This window comes from Pecten maximus, chromosome 19 (genome assembly GCF_902652985.1).
Source record: "Pecten maximus chromosome 19, xPecMax1.1, whole genome shotgun sequence".
Lineage (NCBI taxonomy): Eukaryota > Metazoa > Mollusca > Bivalvia > Pectinida > Pectinidae > Pecten > Pecten maximus.
Genome location: NC_047033.1, coordinates 24,191,375 through 24,217,551, shown reverse-complemented (window position 1 = coordinate 24,217,551; position 26,177 = coordinate 24,191,375). Strand labels below are relative to the sequence as shown.

The 26,177-nt window shown below is 40.7% G+C and overlaps 1 protein-coding gene across 1 annotated transcript in view; it reads right to left on the bottom strand.

Annotated features, from left to right (window-relative positions):
- Nucleotides 1-4,380: 4,380 nt before the first annotated feature.
- LOC117317388 (tyrosine-protein phosphatase non-receptor type 23-like) overlaps nucleotides 4,381-26,177 on the bottom strand; it is a 40,684-nt gene continuing 18,887 nt past the window's right edge. Inside the window, 12 exon segments of the mRNA XM_033872193.1 lie at nucleotides 4,381-6,661; nucleotides 7,518-7,717; nucleotides 8,391-8,495; nucleotides 17,103-17,155; nucleotides 17,741-17,869; nucleotides 18,642-18,779; nucleotides 19,034-19,098; nucleotides 19,770-19,866; nucleotides 20,287-20,802; nucleotides 21,146-21,357; nucleotides 21,486-21,558; nucleotides 22,826-25,836. Coding sequence (XP_033728084.1) covers nucleotides 5,937-6,661; nucleotides 7,518-7,717; nucleotides 8,391-8,495; nucleotides 17,103-17,155; nucleotides 17,741-17,869; nucleotides 18,642-18,779; nucleotides 19,034-19,098; nucleotides 19,770-19,866; nucleotides 20,287-20,802; nucleotides 21,146-21,357; nucleotides 21,486-21,558; nucleotides 22,826-25,836 — 5,324 coding nt within the window. The 3' untranslated portion in view covers nucleotides 4,381-5,936.

Genomic DNA, 26,177 nt, shown 5'->3' with positions numbered 1-26,177 from the left:
TGGATGATAGTCTGTATATAACGGCTGTGTTGAGATGTCCACTATGTGATCTGACTGGATGATATTCTGTATATAACGGCTGTGTTGAGATGTCCACTATGTGATCTGACTGGATGATAGTCTGTATATAACGGCTGTGTTGAGATGTCCACTATGTGATCTGACTGGATGATAGTCTGTATATAAAGGCTGTGTTGAGATGTCCACTATGTGATCTGACTGGATGATAGTCTGTATATAACGGCAGTGTTGAGATGTCCACTATGTGATCTGACTGGATGATAGTCTGTATATAACGGCTGTGTTGAGATGTCCACTATGTGATCTGACTGGATGATAGTCTGTATATAACGGCAGTGTTGAGATGTCCACTATGTGATCTGACTGGATGATAGTCTGTATATAACGGCTGTGTTGAGATGTCCACTATGTGATCTGACTGGATGATAGTCTGTATATAACGGCAGTGTTGAGATGTCCACTAAGTGATCTGACTGGATGATAGTCTGTATATAAAGGCTGTGTTGAGATGTCCACTAAGTGATCTGACTGGATGATAGTCTGTATATAACGGCTGTGTTGAGATGTCCACTAAGTGATCTGACTGGATGATAGTCTGTATATAAAGGCTGTGTTGAGATGTCCACTATGTGATCTGACAGGATGATAGTCTGTATATAACGGCAGTGTTGAGATGTCCATTATGTGATCCGACTGGATGATAGTCTGTATATAACGGCAGTGTTGAGATGTCCACTAAGTGATCTGACTGGATGATATTCTGTAAATGAAGGCTGTGTTGAGATGTCCACTATGTGATCCGACTGGATGATAGTCTGTATATAACGGCAGTGTTGAGATGTCCACTAAGTGATCTGACTGGATGATAGTCTGTAAATGAAGGTTGTGTTGAGATGTCCACTAAGTGATCTGACTGGATGATAGTCTGTAAATAAAGGCTGTGTTGAGATGTCCACTAAGTGATCTGACTGGATGATAGTCTGTATATAACGGCAGTGTTGAGATGTCCACTAAGTGATCTGACTGGATGATAGTCTGTATATAACGGCTGTGTTGAGATGTCCACTAAGTGATCTGACTGGATGATAGTCTGTATATAACGGCTGTGTTGAGATGTCCACTAAGTGATCTGACTGGATGATAGTCTGTAAATAACGGCTGTGTTGAGATGTCCACTAAGTGATCTGACTGGATGATATTCTGTAAATAAAGGCTGTGTTGAGATGTCCACTAAGTGATCTGACTGGATGATAGTCTGTATATAACGGCAGTGTTGAGATGTCCACTAAGTGATCTGACTGGATGATAGTCTGTATATAACGGCTGTGTTGAGATGTCCACTATGTGATCTGACTGGATGATAGTCTGTATATAACGGCTGTGTTGAGATGTCCACTATGTGATCTGACTGGATGATATTCTGTATATAACGGCTGTGTTGAGATGTCCACTATGTGATCTGACTGGATGATAGTCTGTATATAACGGCTGTGTTGAGATGTCCACTATGTGATCTGACTGGATGATAGTCTGTATATAACGGCTGTGTTGAGATGTCCACTATGTGATCTGACTGGATGATAGTCTGTATATAACGGCTGTGTTGAGATGTCCACTATGTGATCTGACTGGATGATAGTCTGTATATAACGGCAGTGTTGAGATGTCCACTATGTGATCTGACTGGATGATAGTCTGTATATAACGGCTGTGTTGAGATGTCCACTATGTGATCTGACTGGATGATAGTCTGTATATAACGGCTGTGTTGAGATGTCCACTATGTGATCTAACTACCAAGACTGATTGAAGTTAGACAACGTATCTAAAGGCTAAAGTTTAAAGTGAAATGTTGACAACAAGGCTGTTGTTGCCATTGCTGACGGAAAAGCTGCACCTTAGTCCAACAAAAATGGCACAATTTATTCAAGCACTTGTATGGGTGTAGTAGGCACATCATTAACAATCTAGTCATCTTTGTACACACGATCTGTTAAATCCTCCATTACAACCTATATGGTATATAATTTAACTAACCAGTTCAATTCATGTTTGTAAAAAATATATTTCAATGTCGTTACCTGTCAATTTTTAGATAAAATTCATCGATGTTTACTTTATCATCAGAGTATTGGATATATCCTTGTAATTCTAGGGTGAAAATGGGAATGGAATTTGTTTTCATTGCAATAAATAGTCAAAGAAATAAATGTACATCAATATTCTTTTTGTCAATACAATGACAGACTCTTTTACACTTGTAAGTCTCAAATGAACTCATTTAAAACATTAAAAGGGAATTCTGAACCCGGGAACTACAGCTGAACTCCTTACCCAAATACCTGGTCCTCTACAAAAAATGTCTCTTAATTACAACTTCATACAGTTCCAATAATTAGTATCTTACCAAGTGCTAACTTGAACTACTTTGATGTATCTCACACTTCTGAAATATTAATTTAATTAAACATCATATTCATTTAATTACAAAATATTGCACCCTCCCCTAAATATGTGCAGTATTTAAATATAAGATACAGCACAGGTTTGTAAGGTAACAAAATTACATGTTTACGTGCAAAGTACATAAAGCATGCATACAACTTCTTAGCAACTCATAAAATATTAATGTCTTTTAGATGGAGGTTTAGTTCAACTGATTCCAAGTTTGCTGAAAATCATCATAAACTAGAATTTTTTTTTATGTCAGGTGGAACTTAAGAAGAAATTAGAAGTTAGAAATGTGAAAAGTTTACACACAGCCGACAGTGGACCAAGCATGACTTAATATGTCCTATTAAAATTATTCTACTTCATTACCACGGCAGTGATAAAGAGAAAATCATACAAATGTGTTAAACATATTATGCTAGTGAAGGGTTATTTAACAGAGTGATAATTCTATAGAATATCTGATACACTTTCACATTCCTTGTAAACAAAGATCTCTTACATTTTATGTTCCTAATGCCCCTAAAATACAGTAAAAGGTACAAATGACAAGAGGTCCAGAGGGCCTGAATCACTCATGATTCTGTAAGTTTTTCAATAGGTCAAGGTTAGTGATGTGAGGAAATTTAATAGCAGGAAACTACTGGCCAAGTATCCTTGGTCTTTTAGAACCTGAGAAAAAGATCTGCATATGAATTTTTAACTATTTCACACTGTGACCTTGAAAATGGTTAGGTCAAGGTCATTTACATGAAAAAACATACCTCCTGGCTAAATAACACTAATCAGTTGCTTAAAGCTTTCTCGAGGAAGTTAAATGTTGACTGAAGAACAAACGATGGACGCCCACTCCTCACAAAACCATAAGCTAGCTGGCACTTCGTACCATATGACCTAAAACAAATATCACAGCAATCCACTATTACATCAACTATATGTTACCATGTTAGAATGAAGCATCAAACCATCGTGAGTCTGATATCAATACAAACCAATAACATCCACAAACTTCCTAATTGACACAATCATATATATGGAGCATCAATACACTCAAATTTCCTAGCTTATACTACAACACTTATTTTACAATTCCAAATATTTGTTTAATCAAGTCTTAAAAAACTCAACAAATTTGGATATTTAAGCATTATCCACATAAAGGGTTTTTGGTCCCTTGTCTATTTACAGTGAAGCTGTCTTCTTTGAAACCCAAAGGTTTTGCTTTTGACATAGAAATCTACACACCTTTAGAATATGTCATGGTAACACCAAAGACTCACCATCACTTGTCACTGATAATTACCGAGGAGCTTATGCCCAAACCTGGTCAACAATATAAATACCACTCGATCCATTTTATCTGTAATGGAATGATTACAGGTGTCCAAATTTCAGTAAAAGTTCAAAGTCCTATCTCCAACCAAGTGGCATTTCAAATTCTTAGTGCATTACGTTGCCATGATACATTTCAGAGGTACTGACAAGATCTGTCGAAAGTGGAACCCTTGGACTGTGAAGATAAGCAGGCCAAAGCTTGCTAGTACTGACATCAAAAGTTTGTCAGTACTCACACCAAAGCTTGCTGGTACTGACATCAAAGCTTGCTAGTACTGACATCAAAGCTTGCCAGTACTGACACCAAAGCTTGCTGGTTCTCGCATCAAAGCTTGCTAGTACTGACATCAAAGCTTGCTAGTACTGACACCAAAGCTTGCTGGTACTCACACCAAAGCTTGCTGATTCTCGCATCAAAGCTTGCTAGTACTGACATCAAAGCTTGCTAGTACTGACACCAAAGCTTGCTGTTACTCACATCAAAGCTTGCTAGTACTCGCATCAAAGCTTGCTAGTACTCGCACCAAAGCTTGCTAGTACTGACATCAAAGCTTGCTAGTACATACTGTACTCACATCAAAGCTTGCTAGTACTCGCACCAAAGCTTGCTAGTACTCGCACCAAAGCTTGCTAGTACTCACACCAAAGCTTGCTAGTACTCACACCAAAGCTTGCTGGTACTCGCACCAAAGCTTGCTGGTACTCACACCAAAGCTTGCTGGTACTCGCACCAAAGCTTGCTGGTACTCGCACCAAAGCATGCTGTTACTCACATCAAAGCTTGCTGGTACTCACACAAAAGCTTGCTGGTACTCGCACCAAAGCTTGCTAGTACTCACACCAAAGCTTGCTGGTACTCGCACAAAAGCTTGCTGGTACCCATCAAAGCATGCTGGTATTCACATCAAAGCTTGATGGCACTTGCTAAGTACTCGCATTAAAGCTTGCTAAGTACTCGCATCAAAGCTTGCTGGTACTCGCATCAAAGCCAACTCTTGCTACAGACATATATATTACAAATAACACTTATCACAGTGAGCTTTTTCCGTCTAACATTCAAGTAGTCAATCACAAAATTCTGACTTAGAAGAAAAACTCAAATCATATAAAGCCATGAACAGTTTAAATAAGAAAATATTCAATAATCACAATATCAGTTACACCATTTCCCCCCTAAAGTATCATTATTCTCACAGTACTTTGGAAAACTACATTATATATCAAAGCAGACTTACAGTAAATACTCTTGAAATATTTTAAAGTGAATATCCTGCCAAAATTATTCTCACCAAGAGGCTGGAAGGTCTTAACAGTCACCTGAGTTAATATACTTGTACATAAAATGCTATTTGTTCTTTTGACCTACCATGTGGAAATTCTTTATCAGGTAAACAGCAATATCTCTGGTACATTCTTGTATTATGGAAATGTAGCAACTGGGACATGTTCAATAACATGGCCATCACATGATAGCTGTAAATTTCATTTAAAATTTTTAGTTCACAGATTCAATGTCCAGCAGCATTCTTGAAGATCTAGATCCCTTATTATAAATTTCTAGAGGTTGGACAGGATACAAATCATTCCCCTAATAGAGGTGGGTCAGAATCCAATTTTTCAAATTATCAAAATTTCATCTCAGCTTTAATGGATTATTTACCTCTGAAAATGAACAAAAATACTTTGATTTCCATGGATAAGGTAATTCACAATTTTGATAAAGCACTTTATACAAAACAGAATCATCTATATATTTCCAACTGGTAGTGTATATTTATATAACCTAGTGCCATCCCCTATATATATTCATGCAAGACCCTTCGGCTTCCAACAGCTTCCCTTGGCTTGTTCTCCAAAATGTGGGGAAATTGAGATCCACCCCATTCAACAACATTGTAACCCTGATACAAACTAACCTTGAAACTTTACTCTCATCGGAAAAAAACATGTATCACATATGTACTTTCATTCTACAAGTGTAAAGATATTTGTAACTTTGATGTAAGTTATGTAAGTAAATTCTTACTGAACAGCTAAATTAGGAAAATCTACCTCACACAAAATAAGGACTGTTAAAACAATGAATATTTAATTGAAAATTGAAAGTCTAAGCACAAGTTCATTCCAGCTCATTTTTTGTTGATGGTCCATAAGGGATCCAGTGAGCTGAGAGGATCCGAGGGATCCGAGGCGGAATCCATTAACGATGAATGACTCTCTGTAAAACTGGCTTTAGTCACCTTTTTCTTCCCTGTTGCAGCGCCAAGTGTAAATGTCTTTGGATCCTGTAGATCTGCAAGGGAAACAGGAAGTGACCCATCCTTTTCTGGCAGGTGTACAGGTGACCCTTCCGATGACCCCACACCTGACCCCACACCTGACCCCACACCTGCATCACTTAACACATGTCCCGGTATACCTTCATTGCTTCTCAACGACATTTCTGAACTAGATTGACTGATCTCCATGCTTCCTGATGGCGAATCCAAATCTGCATTTTTTATCACACTCTTATCATTTAATTGAACAGACTGATCTATTTCAGCCACATGTTCGATCAATTGCGATGTGTCTGTGCGTTGGACCACGTCCGGTAGACCACTCAACAAGGGCTTTGATTCCTTGTCTTGACTTCCGCGTGGATCGTCGCTAACTTTGGTGAATTCCACTTTCTCCTGTGTCGTCGGTTCCACAATGTTGTCCACGCTCATTCCCATCTTCGCCATATTGCTCTGAAGTGTCTTGAAACTAAGATTACCAAACACAACATCTTCTGTTGGAGTCCACTGGTTGGTTTTTTCTCCTGGCTGCGGCAACTTATCACCAAACGATGCCTTGTGTACCAAGATACCTCCTGAAATAGAACAAAACTTAAGCTGTCATCACGAGAATAATTAAAGCCCCCTGCAGGTGCTGGCTTTAATCTTTTCAATCACAGGACCATATTGTCAATGGAGATTATGACACATTGTATCTAAAAATTGAAGACACACTCAAAATCTGTCGAAACTCAAACCTACAAATTTTCAGATTAATCAAAGGTGAAATGTTGTGCTGTCAGAGGTTTCATTTCTAAATACCATGGCAACAGAAATTTGTCCAGTGAAGTTTTATATGTCATTAACACACAAGGAATCAATTACATGAAGCATGTTAAATGGTGAAATGGCTTTACTAAAAAAAAACAAGCATATTGGGTATTGCAATACATGTCCCCTACTGGCCCCCACTAAAAATAGTAACAGTGACCTTGACCCAAAATCTCTGAAACTCAAACTTGTCAAGAGACACATTGGTCCTTTATATATTGTGTGAAGTTTGATCAAATTCCCTATGGAATGAAGGCCATTAGAGCACTGACAAACTTTTATTTTTAATTTTTTTTATTTCAAAAGTGGTCAAGTGTGACCCTTTAACATTGAGGATGTCCACCTAAATTTTGTAAAAATAACCTTGACGCTAGGACCTTTGAAATCTCCAATTGCTCATCTGCATATCACAGTGATCACCATATGGAATTTCAGCTAGTTTGACCTTCTACAAATCCTTATGTTCCCAGTTATATTTTTAGTAACAGCGACCTTGACCTTAAACCCAAGTGTACAATTGCTTTTCACTATGCATCATCATGTGAAATTTCAGAAATTTTGGCCTTCTGTAAGGGTCACAGATAAAAATGTGTATGGCATGAATGCTCCCAAAGAACTTACGCTGTGCCAAGATATCTTGTGCGTAGTACAGTGTGGCTTCATAACAGTATTTTAGCTGGGACTTTTCCCTGATGGCGTGTCGTCGACGACATAAAATCTTCTTGGCGATGTCTTGTATATTGATGATACCACTTCCGTGGTCAATCTCTTGTCGACATGTGTATATCATCAAGAAAGTTCCAGTCCGTCCAATACCAGTACTGAGGAGAAAACGAAAACTATCATAAAGTAACATTCCTGGTAATTACTGTTGCAAGTCTAAGTTTTCCCAAAAAAAACAACATTTAAGTCGCACTCCTTCGTTCAGACATCAGAAACATGCACAATTATTATTGATGAAATCTATGTCGGAACGATGAGTACATGAGTGTTTGTGTCTGCATGTAATACAATAAACACCAAAATGTACAGGAAAAAGGCATATCTTATACAAATACCGCAATTCCTTGTGGTAATTAGTGGTACTTCTGGTCGAATTAAGAATTTTCAGGACTTAATACTCGAAGAACTTTGGTTTACCTTGATAGTAAAATTGACGTATTAATGTAAAGATTACTACTTGGAAGAAATACATATTTTTCCAATAAGTTTAATTTTTACGACCTAAACTTTATTCAAACAAAGGAATACCCCTTTGAGTAATGGATATTTGTCATTGGACAGTAATTTCAAACTTCCATCACTGGTCCGTCATGAACAACCAACAGACTTCTACTTTAGCAATTGAGGCTATTTCCTTTGGACTGTGAAATTATCCTTAAAAAATACTAAAACACTCACATTTAACATAATCTGATGCTCATAGCAATGAACCACTTTGTGGCAAATTGTTACAACTTCTATACTGTTATAAATGTCTTTTAATTCCATTACCTGCAGTGAACTACAACAGGCTTCAGTAGGCTCCTCTGTTGTCTGTAAAAGCTGTGGACCTCAGTGATGAACTGAAGTATGTGAGGAACCTTCTCTGGAAAACCACTACAACAATCAATGTGAATTAGTATGAGAACGTCTCTTTAAAAACCAATATGTTGCTTGGGAAAAGTTATCTAAGTAGACGTTAACAGACATTTCGAGAAATTTACTCTTCTCCGAGATGCTTTACATATATATAACAACATATAAATAAGGGCCAGCTAATCTAGTATACATTGTCCTACACAGTCAGTCAGTGAATCTTATATCAGTGCACTCCCTTAATTATTTGAAGCAATTTTTGTCCAAAATATGTGCCTGTTACCCAAACCCTAGGACTTATATAGGCTTTGCCTGTTACCTAACTCCTAGGACTTTTATAGGCTTTGCCTGTTACCCAACTCCTAGGGCTTTTATAGGACTTGACTGTTACCCAACTCCTAGGACTTTTATAGGTTTTGCCTGTTACCCAACCCTTAGGACTTATATAGGCTTTGCTTGTTACCCAACTCCTAGGACTTATATAGGCTTTGACTGTTACCCAACTCCTAGGGCTTTTATGGGTTTTGACTGTTACCTAACTCCTAGGGCTTTTATAGGCTTTGACTGTTACCCAACTCCTAGGGCTTTTATAGGCTTGCCTGTTACCTAACTCCTAGGACTTATATAGGCTTTGTTACCCAACTCCTAGGACTTATATAGGCTTTGCCTGTTACCCAACTCCTAGGACTTATATAGGCTTTGACTGTTACCCAACTCCTAGGGCTTTTATAGGATTTGACTGTTACCCAACCCCTAGGACTTTTATAGGCTTTGTTACCCAACTCCTAGGACTTTTATAGGCTTTGACTGTTACCCAACTCCTAGGGCTTTTATGGGCTTTGTTACCCAACTCCTAGGGCTTTTATAGGCTTTGTTACCCAACTCCTAGGGCTTTTATAGGATTGACTGTTACCCAACCCCTAGGACTTTTATAGGCTTTGTTACCCAACTCCTAGGACTTTTATAGGCTTTGACTGTTACCCAACTCCTAGGACTTTTATAGGTTTTGTTACCCAACTCCTAGGGCTTTTATAGGATTGACTGTTACCCAACTCCTAGGGCTTTTATGGGCTTTGTTACCCAACTCCTAGGACTTTTATAGGCTTTGTTACCCAACTCCTAGGGCTTTTATAGGATTGACTGTTACCCAACTCCTAGGGCTTTTATAGGCTTTGTCTGTTACCCAACCCCTAAAGCTTTTATAGGCTTTGCTTGTTACCCAACTCCTAGGACTTTTATAGGCTTTGACTGTTACCCAACTCCTAGGGCTTTTATAGGATTTGACTGTTACCCAACTTCTAGGACTTTTATAGGCTTTGACTGTTACCCAACTTCTAGGACTTTTATAGGCTTGCCTGTTACCCAACTCCTAGGACTTTTATAGGTTTTGATGTTACCCCACTCCTTGGGCTTTTATAGGCTTTGCTTGTTACCCAACTCCTAGGACTTTTATAGGCTTTGCCTGTTACCCAACTCCTAGGGCTTTTTTAGGATTTGACTGTTACCCAACTCCTAGGGCTTTTATAGGATTTGACTGTTACCCAACTCCTAGGGCTTTTATAGGCTTTGTCTATTACCCAACTCCTAGGACTTTTATAGGCTTTGTTACCCAACTCCTAGGGCTTTTATAGGCTTTGCCTGTTACCACACCCCTAGGAATTTTATAGGCTTTGCCTGTTACCTAACTCCTAGGACTTTTATAGGCTTTGTTACCCAACTCCTAGGGCTTTTATAGGCTTTGATGTTACCTAACTCCTAGGACTTTTATAGGCATTGCCTGTTACCCAACTCCTAGGACTTTTATAGGCTTTGTTACCCAACTCCTAGGGCTTTTATAGGATTTGACTGTTACCCAACTCCTAGGGCTTTTATAGGTTTTGCCTGTTACCTAACTCCTAGGGCTTTTATAGGTTTTGTCTGTTACCCAACTCCTAGGACTTTTATAGGATTTGACTGTTACCCAACTCCTAGGGCTTTTATAGGATTTGATGTTACCCCACTCCTAGGGCTTTTATAGGCTTTGCCTGTTACCACACCCCTAGGAATTTTATAGGCTTTGCCTGTTACCTAACTCCTAGGACTTTTATAGGCTTTGTTACCCAACTCCTAGGGCTTTTATAGGCTTTGATGTTACCTAACTCCTAGGACTTTTATAGGCATTGCCTGTTACCCAACTCCTAGGGCTTTTATAGGCTTTGATGTTACCTAACTCCTAGGGCTTTTATAGCCATTGCCTGTTACCCAACTCCTAGGACTTTTATAGGCTTTGCCTGTTACCCAACTCCTAGGGCTTTTATAGGCTTTGACTGTTACCCAACTCCTAGGGCTTTTATAGGATTTGCCTGTTACCCAACTCCTAGGACTTTTATAGGCTTTGTCTGTTACCCAACTCCTAGGGCTTTTATAGGCTTTGCCTGTTACCCAACTCCTAGGGCTTTTATAGGCATTGCCTGTTACCCAACTCCTAGGGCTTTTATAGGCATTGCCTGTTACCCAACTCCTAGGGCTTTTATGGGTTTTGATGTTACCCAACTCCTAGGGCTTTTGTAGGCTTTGTTACCCACCTCCTAGGGCTTTTATAGGTTTTGTTACCCAACTCCTAGGGCTTTTATAGGATTTGTCTGTTACCCAACTCCTAGGGCTTTTATAGGCTTTGTTACCCAACTCCTAGGGCTTTTATAGGTTTTGTTACCCAACTCCTAGGACTTTTATAGGATTTGTCTGTTACCCAACCCCTAGGACTTTTATAGGCTTTGCCTGTTACCCAACTCCTAGGACTTTTATAGGCTTTGTTACCCAACTCCTAGGGCTTTTATAGGATTGACTGTTACCCAACTCCTAGGGCTTTTATGGGTTTTGCCTGTTACCCAACCCCTAAAGCTTTTATAGGCTTTGCTTGTTACCCAACTCCTAGGACTTTTATAGGCTTTGACTGTTACCCAACTTCTAGGACTTTTATAGGCTTGCCTGTTACCCAACTCCTAGGACTTTTATAGGTTTTGATGTTACCCAACTCCTAGGGCTTTTATAGGCTTTGCTTGTTACCCAACTCCTAGGACTTTTATAGGCTTTGCCTGTTACCCAACTCCTAGGGCTTTTTTAGGATTTGACTGTTACCCAACTCCTAGGGCTTTTATAGGATTTGACTGTTACCCAACTCCTAGGGCTTTTATAGGATTTGACTGTTACCCAACTCCTAGGGCTTTTATAGGCTTTGTCTATTACCCAACTCCTAGGACTTTTATAGGCTTTGTTACCCAACTCCTAGGAATTTTATAGGTTTTGCCTGTTACCCAACTCCTAGGGCTTTTATAGGCTTTGCCTGTTACCCAACTCCTAGGGCTTTTATAGGCTTTGCCTGTTACCCAACTCCTAGGGCTTTTATAGGCTTTGCCTGTTACCCAACCCTTAGGACTTATATAGGCTTTGCTTGTTACCCAACTCCTAGGACTTATATAGGCTTTGCCTGTTACCTAACTCCTAGGACTTATATAGGCTTTGCCTGTTACCCAACTCCTAGGACTTTTATAGGCTTTGACTGTTACCCAACTCCTAGGACTTTTATAGGCTTTGCCTGTTACCTAACTCCTAGGACTTTTATAGGCTTTGTTACCCAACTCCTAGGGCTTTTATAGGCTTTGCCTGTTACCACACCCCTAGGAATTTTATAGGCTTTGCCTGTTACCTAACTCCAAGGACTTTTATAGGCTTTGTTACCCAACTCCTAGGGCTTTAATAGGCTTTGACTGTTACCTAACTCCTAGGACTTTTATAGGCATTGCCTGTTACCCAACTCCTAGGACTTTTATAGGCTTTGCCTGTTACCTAACTCCTAGGGCTTTTATAGGCTTTGCCTGTTACCCAACTCCTAGGGCTTTTATAGGCTTTGACTGTTACCCAACTCCTAGGGCTTTTATAGGCTTTGACTGTTACCTAACTCCTAGGGCTTTTATAGGCATTGCCTGTTACCTAACTCCTAGGACTTTTATAGGCTTTGTTACCCAACCCCTAGGACTTTTATAGGCTTTGCCTGTTACCTAACTCCTAGGGCTTTTATAGGCTTTGCCTGTTACCCAACTCCTAGGGCTTTTATAGGCTTTGACTGTTACCCAACTCCTAGGGCTTTTATAGGATTTGACTGTTACCCAACTCCTAGGGCTTTTATAGGATTTGACTGTTACCCAACTCCTAGGGCTTTTATAGGCTTTGTCTATTACCCAACTCCTAGGACTTTTATAGGCTTTGTTACCCAACTCCTAGGAATTTTATAGGTTTTGCCTGTTACCCAACTCCTAGGGCTTTTATAGGCTTTGCCTGTTACCCAACTCCTAGGGCTTTTATAGGCTTTGTAACCCAACTCCTAGGACTTTTATAGGTTTTGTAACCCAACTCCTAGGACTTTTATAGGTTTTGAGGTTACCCAACTCCTAGGGCTTTTATAGGATTTGCCTGTTACCCAACTCCTAGGGCTTTTATAGGCTTTGACTGTTACCCAACTCCTAGGGCTTTTATAGGCTTTGTTACCCAACTCCTAGGGCTTTTATAGGATTTGACTGTTACCCAACTCCTAGGACTTTTATAGGTTTTGTTACCTAACTCCTAGGACTTTTATAGGCTTTGTTACCCAACTCCTAGGGCTTTTATAGGATTGACTGTTACCCAACTCCTAGGGCTTTTATGGGTTTTGCCTGTTACCCAACCCCTAAAGCTTTTATAGGCTTTGACTGTTACCCAACTCCTAGGACTTTTATAGGCTTTGACTGTTACCCAACTTCTAGGACTTTTATAGGCTTGCCTGTTACCCAACTCCTAGGACTTTTATAGGTTTTGATGTTACCCCACTCCTAGGGCTTTTATAGGCTTTGCTTGTTACCCAACTCCTAGGACTTTTATAGGCTTTGCCTGTTACCCAACTCCTAGGGCTTTTTTAGGATTTGACTGTTACCCAACTCCTAGGGCTTTTATAGGATTTGACTGTTACCCAACTCCTAGGACTTTTATAGGATTTGCCTGTTACCCAACTCCTAGGGCTTTTATAGGCTTTGCCTGTTACCCAACTCCTAGGGCTTTTATAGGCTTTGCTTGTTACCCAACTTCTAGGACTTTTATAGGCTTTGCCTGTTACCCAACTCCTAGGGCTTTTATAGGATTTGACTGTTACCCAACTCCTAGGGCTTTTATAGGATTTGACTGTTACCCAACTTATAGGATTTTTATAGGCTTGCCTGTTACCCAACTCCTAGGACTTTTATAGGTTTTGATGTTACCCAACTCCTAGGGCTTTTATAGGCTTTGTTACCCAACTCCTAGGGCTTTTATAGGATTTGATGTTACCCCACTCCTAGGGCTTTTATAGGCTTTGCCTGTTACCCAACCCCTAGGAATTTTATAGGCTTTGCCTGTTACCTAACTCCTAGGACTTTTATAGGCTTTGTTACCCAACTCCTAGAGCTTTTATAGGTTTTGTTACCCAACACCTAGGACTTTTATAGGCTTTGTTACCCAACTCCTAGGGCTTTTATAGGATTGACTGTTACCCAACTCCTAGGGCTTTTATAGGATTTGACTGTTACCCAACTCCTAGGACTTTTATAGGATTTGACTGTTACCCAACCCCTAGGGCTTTTATAGGTTTTGACGTTACCAAACTCCTAGGGCTTTTATAGGCTTTGCTTGTTACCTAACCCCTAGGACTTTTATAGGCTTTGTCTGTTACCCAACTCCTAGGGCTTTTATGGGTTTTGCCTGTTACCCAACCCCTAAAGCTTTTATAGGCTTTGCTTGTTACCCAACTCCTAGGACTTTTATAGGCTTTGACTGTTACCCAACCCCTAGGGCTTTTATAGGTTTTGACGTTACCAAACTCCTAGGGCTTTTATAGGCTTTGCTTGTTACCTAACCCCTAGGACTTTTATAGGCTTTGTCTGTTACCCAACTCCTAGGGCTTTTATGGGTTTTGCCTGTTACCCAACTCCTAGGACTTTTATAGGCTTTGACTGTTACCCAACTCCTAGGACTTTTATAGGCTTTGACTGTTACCCAACTTCTAGGACTTTTATAGGCTTTGACTGTTACCCAACTCCTAGGACTTTTATAGGCTTTGACTGTTACCCAACTCCTAGGACTTTTATAGGCTTTGACTGTTACCCAACTCCTAGGACTTTTATAGGCTTTGTTACCCAACTCCTAGGACTTTTATAGGCTTTGTTACCCAACTCCTAGGACTTTTATAGGCTTTGACTGTTACCCAACTCCTAGGACTTTTATAGGCTTTGACTGTTACCCAACTCCTAGGACTTATATAGGATTTGACTGTTACCCAACTCCTAGGACTTTTATAGGTTTTGTTACCCAACTCCTAGAACTTTTATAGGCTTTGACTGTTACCCAACTCCTAGGACTTTTATAGGATTTGACTGTTACCCAACTCCTAGGACTTTTATAGGCTTTGACTGTTACCCCACTCCTAGGGCTTTTATAGGATTTGCTTACCCAACTCCTAGGACTTTTATAGGCTTTGTTACCCAACTCCTAGGACTTTTATAGGCTTTGACTGTTACCCAACTCCTAGGGCTTTTATAGGATTTGACTGTTACCCAACTCCTAGGGCTTTTATAGGCTTTGTCTGTTACCCAACTCCTAGGACTTTTATAGGCTTTGATGTTACCAAACTCCTAGGACTTTTATAGGTTTTGACTGTTACCCAACTCCTAGGGCTTTTATAGGCTTTGCTTGTTACCCAACTCCTAGGGCTTTTATAGGCTTTGACTGTTACCCAACTCCTAGGGCTTTTATAGGTTTTGCCTGTTACCTAACTCCTAGGACTTTTATAGGATTTGACTGTTACCCAACTCCTAGGACTTTTATAGGATTTGACTGTTACCCAACTCCTAGGACTTTTATAGGCTTTGACTGTTACCTAACTCCTAGGACTTTTATAGGATTTGACTGTTACCCAACTCCTAGGACTTTTATAGGCTTTGCCTGTTACCTAACTCCTAGGACTTTTATAGGCTTTGCCTGTTACCCAACTCCTAGGACTTTTATAGGTTTTGACTGTTACCCAACTCCTAGGACTTTTATAGGCTTTGTTACCCAACTCCTAGGGCTTTTATAGGATTTGACTGTTACCCAACTCCTAGGACTTTTATAGGATTTGCCTGTTACCCAACTCCTAGGACTTTTATAGACTTTGTTACCTAACTCCTAGGGCTTTTATAGGATTTGACTGTTACCCAACTCCTAGGACTTTTATAGGCTTTGACTGTTACCCAACTCCTAGGGCTTTTATAGGCTTTGCTTGTTACCCAACTCCTAGGGCTTTTATAGGCTTTGCTTGTTACCCAACTCCTAGGGCTTTTATAGGATTTGACTGTTACCCAACTCCTAGGACTTTTATAGGATTTGACTGTTACCCAACTCCTAGGGCTTTTATAGGATTTGACTGTTACCCAACTCCTAGGACTTTTATAGGATTTGACTGTTACCCAACTCCTAGGACTTATATAGGCTTTGACGTTACCAAACTCCTAGGGCTTTTATAGGATTTGACTGTTACCCAACTCCTAGGGCTTTTATAGGATTTGCTTGTTACCCAACTCCTAGGACTTTTATAGGATTTGACTGTTACCCAACTCCTAGGGCTTTTATAGGCTTTGACTGTTACCCAACTCCTAGGAATTTTATAGGATTTGACTGTTACCCAACTCCTAGGGCTTTTATAGGATTTGACTGTTACCCAACTCCTAGGGCTTTTATAGGCTTTGACTGTTACCCAACTCCTAGGACTTTTATAGGCTTTGACTGTTACCCAACTCCTAGGGCTTTTATAGGCTTTGTTACCCAACTCCTAGGGCTTTTATAGGCTTTGACTGTTACCCAACTCCTAGGACTTTTATAGGATTTGACTGTTACCCAACTCCTAGGGCTTTTATAGGATTTGACTGTTACCCAACTCCTAGGAATTTTATAGGATTTGTTACCCAACTCCTAGGGCTTTTATAGGCTTTGACTGTTACCCAACTCCTAGGACTTTTATAGGATTTGACTGTTACCCAACTCCTAGGGCTTTTATAGGATTTGACTGTTACCCAACTCCTAGGAATTTTATAGGATTTGTTACCCAACTCCTAGGGCTTTTATAGGACTTGACTGTTACCCAACTCCTAGGACTTTTATAGGATTTGACTGTTACCCAACTCCTAGGGCTTTTATAGGATTTGACTGTTACCCAACTCCTAGGGCTTTTATAGGATTTGACTGTTACCCAACCCCTAGGGCTTTTATAGGATTTGACTGTTACCCAACTCCTAGGACTTTTATAGACTTTGTTACCTAACTCCTAGGGCTTTTATAGGACTTGACTGTTACCCAACCCCTAGGACTTTTATAGGATTTGACTGTTACCCAACTCCTAGGACTTTTATAGGCTTTGACGTTACCAAACTCCTAGGGCTTTTTCATGTTTTGACAGTTGGCTAACTCTTATTGTTTCTCACTTCTGAACAATAAGATATTATGAAATGAAATAAAAATTATATTGACATAATTCTCCTTTTTTTGGTAGTACTGATACGGATTGATGAATCTCTGATTACCGGAGAAAAAGAATTTGTATAACAATCTTACCTGACTGGCCAGTTTTTATACTGTAGTTGTACTATTGTTCTACCCTGTCGTTTCTGGAAATAAAAACATACACAAACATAAAAACCCAACTCTAATGAAACATTACAATGACACAAATCTCACTGCGGAATATAACACCCTGAAACATGATCCGAAAGTAAATACAAAAGTATATCTTTAAGATGTGTCCCTGATAAGTCTCTCTCCATATTTTCTGTGTAATTTGCTTATTAATAATTATCAATTAATTTTAAATTCATACATTGTAGAGATATGTAAAATATCAGGGAAATGCTCTGAAGATCATTTAAGTCCAAGGTAAAATTTTGACTTTAAATGTTTTTGACTGAAGCGGATGTCAACCTATCTCAGGCCAGTTGTGTTAACATTTTTGACTGAATTAACTACCTCAGGACAGTTAAGTAAACATTTTTGACTGAATCAGATGACTTACCTCAGGACAGTTAAGTAAACATTTTTGACTGAATCAGATGACCTACCTCAGGACAGTTAAGTAAACATTTTTGACTGAATCAGATGACCTACCTCAGGACAGTTAAGTAAACATTTTTGACTGAATTAGAAGACCTACCTCAGGACAGTTAAGTAAACATTTTTGACTGAGGCAGATGACCTACCTCAGGATGGTTTAGGTACATAATCCTCTCAGTCCAAAGTTGCTTGTCCTTGACACTCTGTAAGGTCACGGTCAGTGATCCGTGGTGGATCAGTTGACCCTTCTGTAGAGGCCAGTATTCCGGAAACTTCTACAAAACAGCAAAACCAGTCTGTAATACTGTACTTCACATCATACAGGCCTTAAATTCCAGAATGTACCAGGCTTATAATTATATAAATTGTATATGGTAGACTAGTTACTAATTTGGTTATTTGATACAAGAATTTGATGTTTGATCATTACTCATATTTAATTTGATGGTTACTTAAAATATTGGCGCAACGCACACGGTAGGAATTATGTGTAAGCCTGAGCTTTTTTTCTCTTATGGATGCTACGCCCCTGACTGAATAAACTTTATTGGGTCTTCGGAATTCTAATATGGCCATCTGACAGAGTTTTTTTTTTCTTCGATCAGTTTAAAAATCATTTGGACAACACAAACAATTGAGGAGAACAACTTACATATGAAGTTTGAAAAAAAAGTTCCACTTCAAGAAATAGTGATAACAAACTTCAACTTAAGAAAACCCAGATGGCCACTTGTCGGCCATTTTTTTTTCCAGATCTGACTCCAAATTGAATTGGCACAACAAAGAACCAAGAGGAACCTACACACTAAGCCTGAGAAAAATCCTTCTAGTACCAGAAATAGTAATAACAAAACTTCAACTGTCAAATTCAAGACGGCTGCCTGTCAGCCATTTTGTTTTCAAGATCCGACAATAATAATTCACCATTTTGGTGCCTCTCAGGGGGACATCTTTCATTATAGAACATTCCTGAAAAATTATTGATATGAGATCAGGGGTTTCTGAGAAAAGACAGAAATAGTGTTTGCTGATCATTTGTCTTCTTACCTTGCCTGTCTCTAGTTCACTGGATAACATAACGATGACCTCAACGCCTTGTTCATATACCATCAGCCAGAAATCCAGGACCGTGCTAGGCAGAGGGGCTTGAGTGGCAATAAACTTGGGGCATGATGGTGATAACTCCTGAAACAAGACCATACAAACATGTTTATTTACAGTAAAATTGTGTATGTAACCTAAGCAGATGTGGTTATGCCCTGGGCTTAATGCTGGATAACTACAATACGCCTAAAAGTACAAAGATGTCCACATGTTCAGACATTCCACACTGAAAGCTTGTGTAATTTGTAACCTTTAAGAAATAACTTACTCATGTAAAATAAATTCCATATCCAACTACCACTAGTTGTGTAACCTCTATTTATAATAACACTTACATTGATCCAGCTAGCATTGATGTAGTCATCTTTGTGTGATGATAATATCACTCGTGTCTCATCATCTGAAACAAAGCAGTAAAAACCTTAATACATTTCTAGGTACCAAGTAAAAATCTCACTCTTTTGACATTGAACAAAGAACAATACCCATATCACCCATCCTCACACACATCATTTCAACCATCCATCCATCCTAACACCATTTCAACCATCCTACCATCCTCACACACACCATTTCAACCCTCCACCCATCCTCACACACCATTTCAACCCTCCATCCATCCTCACACACCATTTCAACCCTCCACCCATCCTCACACACACCATTTCAACCCTCCATCCATCCTCACACACACCATTTCAACCATCCACCCATCCTCACACACCATTTCAACCCTCCATCCATCCTCACACACCATTTCAACCCTCCACCCATCCTCACATACACCATTTCAACCCTCCACCCATCCTAACACCATTTCAACCCTCCATCCATCCTCACACACCATTTCAACCCCCCATCCATCCTCACACACCATTTCAACCCCCACCCATCCGCACATACACCGTTTCAACCCTCCACCCATCCTAACACACACCATTTCAACCCTCCATCCATCCTCACACACACCATTTCAACCCTCCACCAATCCTCACACACATCATTTCAACCCTCCATCCATCCTCACACCGTTTCAAACCCCTAGGTCTGTAAAACTCAGTGTCCACTTACAAGGCATCACATCCAGCTCTCTGTTCTTCATGGTGTAACACCGGGCGATGGCCATTGGTAGTTTCCTTCCTTCCTTCTCTTGTTCATCAATCAATTCCTAAAGATAACAACACAAAGGAATATGTGATTTTGTTTAAGATATAACGGTAATAATTAGCAATGGTAGCAGATGAATCGCAAAAAGACGAAATCTTAAAAATAGCAGAGGGCCCATTAGGGCACTAGATTGCTATGGTTACAAAGTTTTATAGAGATCATTCAAACAATTTGCAAGCTGTAGCCTGGAAAACCTCTGAGAACAAATGAACGGAGGAGCCCAATATCATATCCCTGGAAAGGTGTTTCATAATCAAGCATAATGATCACACAATCGGCCATTTAGCCAATGAATTCTCCCATGTCACATTTTGCATATATATCACTAGTGCTATATACCTGGGGCATTTTTCAATGGCTATGAGAAATTGATTGTGACATCATAATATGAACAAATTAACATTTTTCCCAGTCGGCTTACCTTCCAGGCTATGTCAAGTTGAGTAGGACCAGAACAGGTAGTTTTGTCCAGTCCCTCGACAAACTTAGCCAGCTTTTCCGTCTCACTCACGAACTTGTCTCTAGCACAAATGTCCGAGTACGGATCACGTGACATCTGTCGAGAAACGTTTCCCTTCATGAGTGCCTCCTCTTTCTGCTGTTGAATCTCCTGCGCTGTCAACACTTTTGGGGTCATAACATCGTTGCCACGCCCAGTAGGACTTGAGGACAAAATATCATCCAAGGAAGTGTTCGAAGACACCGAGAGATTCCTTTTGTGGGTTTGATGTGAAATGTCCTTTGATTGGCTCCTGGTGGAGTCACCAGGCGGGACAGCCGGAGGCTGTGTAGGGGGTTGACTTGTCTGGGTGGTGGGGGATAGTGTCTGTGGTGGAGTGGCTTTGACTGGCCCCGGGGTGGGGTGAACTGGCTGGGTAGGTGGGAGATTTACAACCTGAGGAGACTTACTGACGAGTGGAGGTGACGGATTAACACTCTGTAAAAAAGAACATCACTTATCTTAATCATCTGAAGGAAATTTGTTGAAGCAGACGTGAATCCCTGGAATAATCTGGGCAGTTTCACACATACCCTATGGGGACAATATTACTGGTACTGTTGACAACATGAATTTCTCTAGAAACTAATAAGCTATCCGACACCATTTAAAGTGTCATATTGTTTAAATTTTACATATAAACATAGAATCATGTGTAAATGAATGACAAATGAATGAAATGTAACTTTGATATTGTACTCTCCAGTGTAGATTACAATGTTACAGATTCACTGTACAATATTTCATCCTTCAAGTTAGACATCCTTCAAGTTTGACTCACTGGCTGAGAGCCAACATTTGGCTTGTGACTGGGAGAGAGGTCCACCGCCTCCAGATCCTTAGCCAGTTGGACCACACTAGCAGGGACATCCCTCTCGGGCTCAACAGTGGCTTCGGGCTTCGGTCCCTGACTAGGCAACATGGGCTGAAGTGGCGAGGGCAGGGACACCTGCATCACGTCAGGGGACAAAGGATTCTGGGATACGACTGGGCCTGTTACGTAGGGAAACGTTAGAATGTTAGACTGGATAAATGTTATTGATGGCTTCAAGATAAACCTCCACACAGAATTTAATGCTACAAATATATCATTTCTTTATCACTTTGAATTGGTGACCTACCATGTCCATATGTTGTCCCAGGTTGGCCTATGTTTAGATAAGGATGAGGAGGTCGTGTAAATGTACCACCAGCCTGCAAATAAATATTCAACATCGATAATGATAACCAAATAAGTCAAGTGAAGTTAACCAACAGCCAACACCATATGCTTATCAAAAACAATTGATCACAGTATATTTGAGAGATGTGTGATGCTGTTGTCTGGTATGTTGACAAAATTTTAGATATCACATTTTGTTACCTGTACAGGTGTAAAAATACTGGTAGGGTAAAAATTAGAACTTATTCTATAGAGGAATTTGGTTTCATTCTTTGCCACTCAGAAATTTTATACAAATCATTCATCATGTAAAATATTGTTTACCCATTGTTTTAAGTTAATTGCAGGTGTGAAAACTGGTAAGGCAAAAAATGTCATTACTGAAATTTTTGATAAAGTTTTCGGCTATTTTAATTCTAATTTCTTTTCTCTCAAAATATATTAAGATCTACATCTGTTCAAGGCATTAAATCTACCAAATTGTCACTAAACATAAGGCCTAATTGGCCTATAATGCTCACCTAGCATTAATCAGAGAACTGGGTTTGAAGTGACACATGTATCATGAGTTAGTTTTGTAAAGTAGAAGTCATTAATAGTCTCAGATAAACTGTATAGCAAGCATTGATAACATAATAACATGTTCTATTACTGTATAGTAGTCCAAAAATCGCAGTTGGCAACAAAACATTTTCTATGGAAACTTAGTCTTTGGTTATTAAAAAGTTATTGAATTTAAACATATTTGACTTCTGTGAAAATACTTTGAAAATACAGTAAGGTAATTCATTTGAATTTCAACACCTTAGCGTGGTAGCAGCTCATCCCAGCATATTACTGGCCAAATGTCATCACTCTAAGCCTTTTGAATTTTCAGAACCATGGTTTTAAACAAATTTGGCCTCTGTGACCCTGGATATAAGTCAAGGTAATTCATTTGAAGTTTGAGCAAATCTGGTAGCCCTTCATCCCAGCAAGATACAGGCCAAATATCAGGTCTCTTGACCTCTTGGTTATTGAGAAGAAGCCATGAAATCTTAAATCTCATACAGCCACATCAGGTGAAGAACACATTCAATAAGACAGGCAAGTTTATGGAAAACTTTTGATCTGATGCTTATTCTTTGGATTACATTTATAGTTCTCTTCATTTTGGAAACCTAAAGTGTCATCTGGTGGTCTCTTGGTCACGCTTCAATAATCATTATAACTGACTTTCCACTTAGGGTCATGTGCAAAGTGCTCATTTCATCGAAATATCAAAATATCTGAAACTTATTCTAACGTAAGATTGTATACCTGACTAGGGAGACGTGGGGTGGAATACTGGCTCTGGATAGACACTGGAGCTTGTTGCTGTGGAATTGTACTCCGTTGTTGTGGTACGACCTGCTGACCTTGGTTACCTTGCACATAATTCTGCTGACCCTGCAAATAACCTTGTTGGCCTACAGGCCACACTTGACCTTGACCTTGCTGTCCTGGCATTATCTGACCTTGACCTTGCTTCCCAGGAATTACTTGACCTTGACATCCCGGCATCATTTGACCTTGACCTTGCTGACCAGTTAATCTTTGTCCTTGTTGCCCTGGAATTACTTGACCTTGGCTTTGTTGTCCTGGCATAAGTTGGCCTTGACCTTGACCTGGCATGATTAGACCTTGACCTTGCTGCCCTATTAATTTTTCTCCTTGACCATGTTGCCCTGGTAATTGTTGACCTTGTCGCCCTGGCTGCTGTGTTCCCTGTGCATTTGCAGGATTTTGATTTACTGGCTGTCCATACTGCTGAGTGACTATTGGACTTTGTCGTCCTTGAGCATTCTGACCAGCCATCATCTGACCAGTATTATATTGTCCCTGTAACTGTTGTTGTCCCTGTAACTGTTGTTGTCCTTGTAACTGTTGTTGTCCTTGTAACTGTTGTTGTCCCTGTATCTGTTGTCTTCCCTGTAACTGTTGTTGTCCCTGTAACTGTTGTTGTCCCTGTATCTGTTGTTGTCCCTGTAACCGTTGTTGTCCCTGTAACTGTTGTTGTCCCTGTAATTGTTGTTGTCCCTGTAATTGTTGTTGTCCTTGTAACTGTTGTTGTCCCTGTATCTGTTGTTGTCCCTGTATCTGTTGTTGTTGTCCCTGTAACTGTTGTTGATAAGGAGTAGTCTGTCTTTGAGACATGAACACCTGCTGTGTTTGATGACCTTGACCTGGGTGAGATTGTTGCTGTGGTAACGGCGTTGCCCCGGAGACCTGTTGTACAGGATAACCTCTGCCTGTTTGTTGGTATGGTGATTGCCCCAAAGTTTGTTGGCCTGACTGAGGCATCTGACCGCTGGCCATGGACAGGTGTGCCTGATTAGTTTGAGGATACATTGTTGTTCCTGTTGACTGCCCCTGGGGATACATCTCTGTCTGATAGCCCTGGAGAGGGGCAGCCTGGCTCCCTGCAGATACAGGAACTACATTTTGTGCTGTAGAATGACTAGGAATCTGCTGTGGTGGAGTTGGTGTCGATCTATGTTGCTGTACAAACTGGGGCTGCTGTGCCACCTGTTGTGTCTTCGGTAACTGTTGTTGCTGTGATAACTGTTGATTTGGTAATTGGTGGGAAAACTGGTGATGCTGAGATAATTGTTGTTCTGGTAAGTGCTGTTGTTGCTGTAGTAATTGTTGTTGTGGTAACTGTTGTTGTGGTAACTGTTGTTGTGGTAACTGTTGTTGTGATACAGAATGAGGCACAGAATATGGTTGCTGTATTAACTGATGCTGATTTTGTTGCTGCTGTTGTAACTGTAGCTGTTGCTGGTTTTGCATTTGTTGTTGTGATAATTGTTGTTGCTGTTGTTGTAACTGTAGCTGTTGCTGGTTTTGCATTTGTTGTTGTGATAATTGTTGTTGTTGTTGTTGAGATTGTAGAAATTGTTGTTGTTGTTGAATCTGCTGGGGGAATCCTGATTTCTGCTGCCCCTGTGGTTGTTGGGGTAACCCTTGGTGCTGTGAAGTTGCTGGCAGTTCCCTATAGTGCTGATGGACAGATGGTGAGGAGTTGGCAGGGGAGATAACTGGAGTGTGTATAGTAGACACAGTGTTTGTGCCTGTCCCCGTCTGGTGTTGCTGGGTTCCCATCACTTGAGACATGGGGACTTGTGCCACTGAAATCTCTTCATTTCTGTACTGACCAGGCAGTGGTGTCTGTGAGGGCACTTGTATTCCCCCTGAATGAGATTGGATACTCTGAGGTCCCTGTGGGCCACCTAGGTGGGATGGAACATTTTGAGGTCCCTGTGGGCCACCTAGGTGGGATGGGACATTTTGAGGTCCCTGTGGGCCACCTAGGTGGGATGGGACATTTTGAGGTCCCTGAGGGCCACCTAAATGGGGTGGCACATTCTGAGGTCTCTGCATGCCCCCTGGGTGAGGAGGGACATTCTGGGGTCTCTGCATGCCCCCTGGGTGAGGAGGGACAGTATGAGGTCCCTGTGGGCCACCTGGGTGAGGAGGGACATTCTGGGGTCTCTGCATGCCCCCTGGGTGAGGTGGGACATTATGAGGTCCCTGTGGGCCCCCTGGGTGAGGTGGGGCATTATGAGGTCCCTGTGGGCCACCTGGGGGTTGAGTAATCTGCTGAAGCCTTTGTGTGTCTGTCAGGTTGGCAGGCAGTTGTTGGATCCTGGGAGTCTGGGACACCCCTGACACAGTTGAGGGGACAGCTGGTGGGTTGTATCCTGGTTGTGGTGAGGGGGAGTGGGCTGGGGACTGGCTAAGAAGCCCTGGACTTCCTGCAGGACTGGGATATCCCTTACTGTCCTGCCTTTGCATCACAGTCTGTCTAGGATCTGGGCGATAGGACATACTACCCCGGAGCATGGCTGCCTTCATATCCACTTCACTTGCCCCAGGACCATATCCACCTGGCATGTCCATGCTCTGGAAAGGACTTCCAGAGAGACTTCCAGGGAGGCTTCCAGTCCCAGCTGGGAAATGAACTGGTGAGTCTGGTACACTTCCAGGAAGAGAACGTGTATCGGAATCCTGAGCTTTGTTTCTCTTAGCACTTGGACTATCCTTGCCAAAAGTCTTTGGTTTCATAAAAGGCAGAAAATCCTTCAATTTTGGGCCTTCAAATCCTGTGATCACGCCGGACCCTGGCGGTGGTTGTGAGCTAGGCAGTGATGCTTGTCCTGGAATGTTGTCTTGATGCATGGAAACGGGTCCGAGCTGATTAAGTACTCTGCCAGGGACAGGAGAGTCTGGAGGTCCAGGGCTGTCCGTCTTCCCTGGTTTGGGTGCCATTGGTCTTGTTGGTGCAGAGACTGCAAAAGAGCGAACACATTTTTGCCCTTCATTCACAAATTTGTAAATTTGTTTCCTGTTTCATCCGTTAAAGATATCTCTATCACCCGCTAGGGCAGAGGCATGGACAAACTTTTCAAAATATTTGTCTGTCGGACAAGTGCCCTTCTAAAAAATTTTCATCCGAATCGCAATTCGAATTTTTTTTCAATGTCCAATATACATATAATATCACTGTAATTACAACACATATTGTTTTCCTTACAAGAAATATCTAGACTTCAGAGGAGTGATCTTAGTAATTTAAATTGTACAATAATTTGTGTATGCTAAAGACAAATTTCTCAGACCGACATTTTGA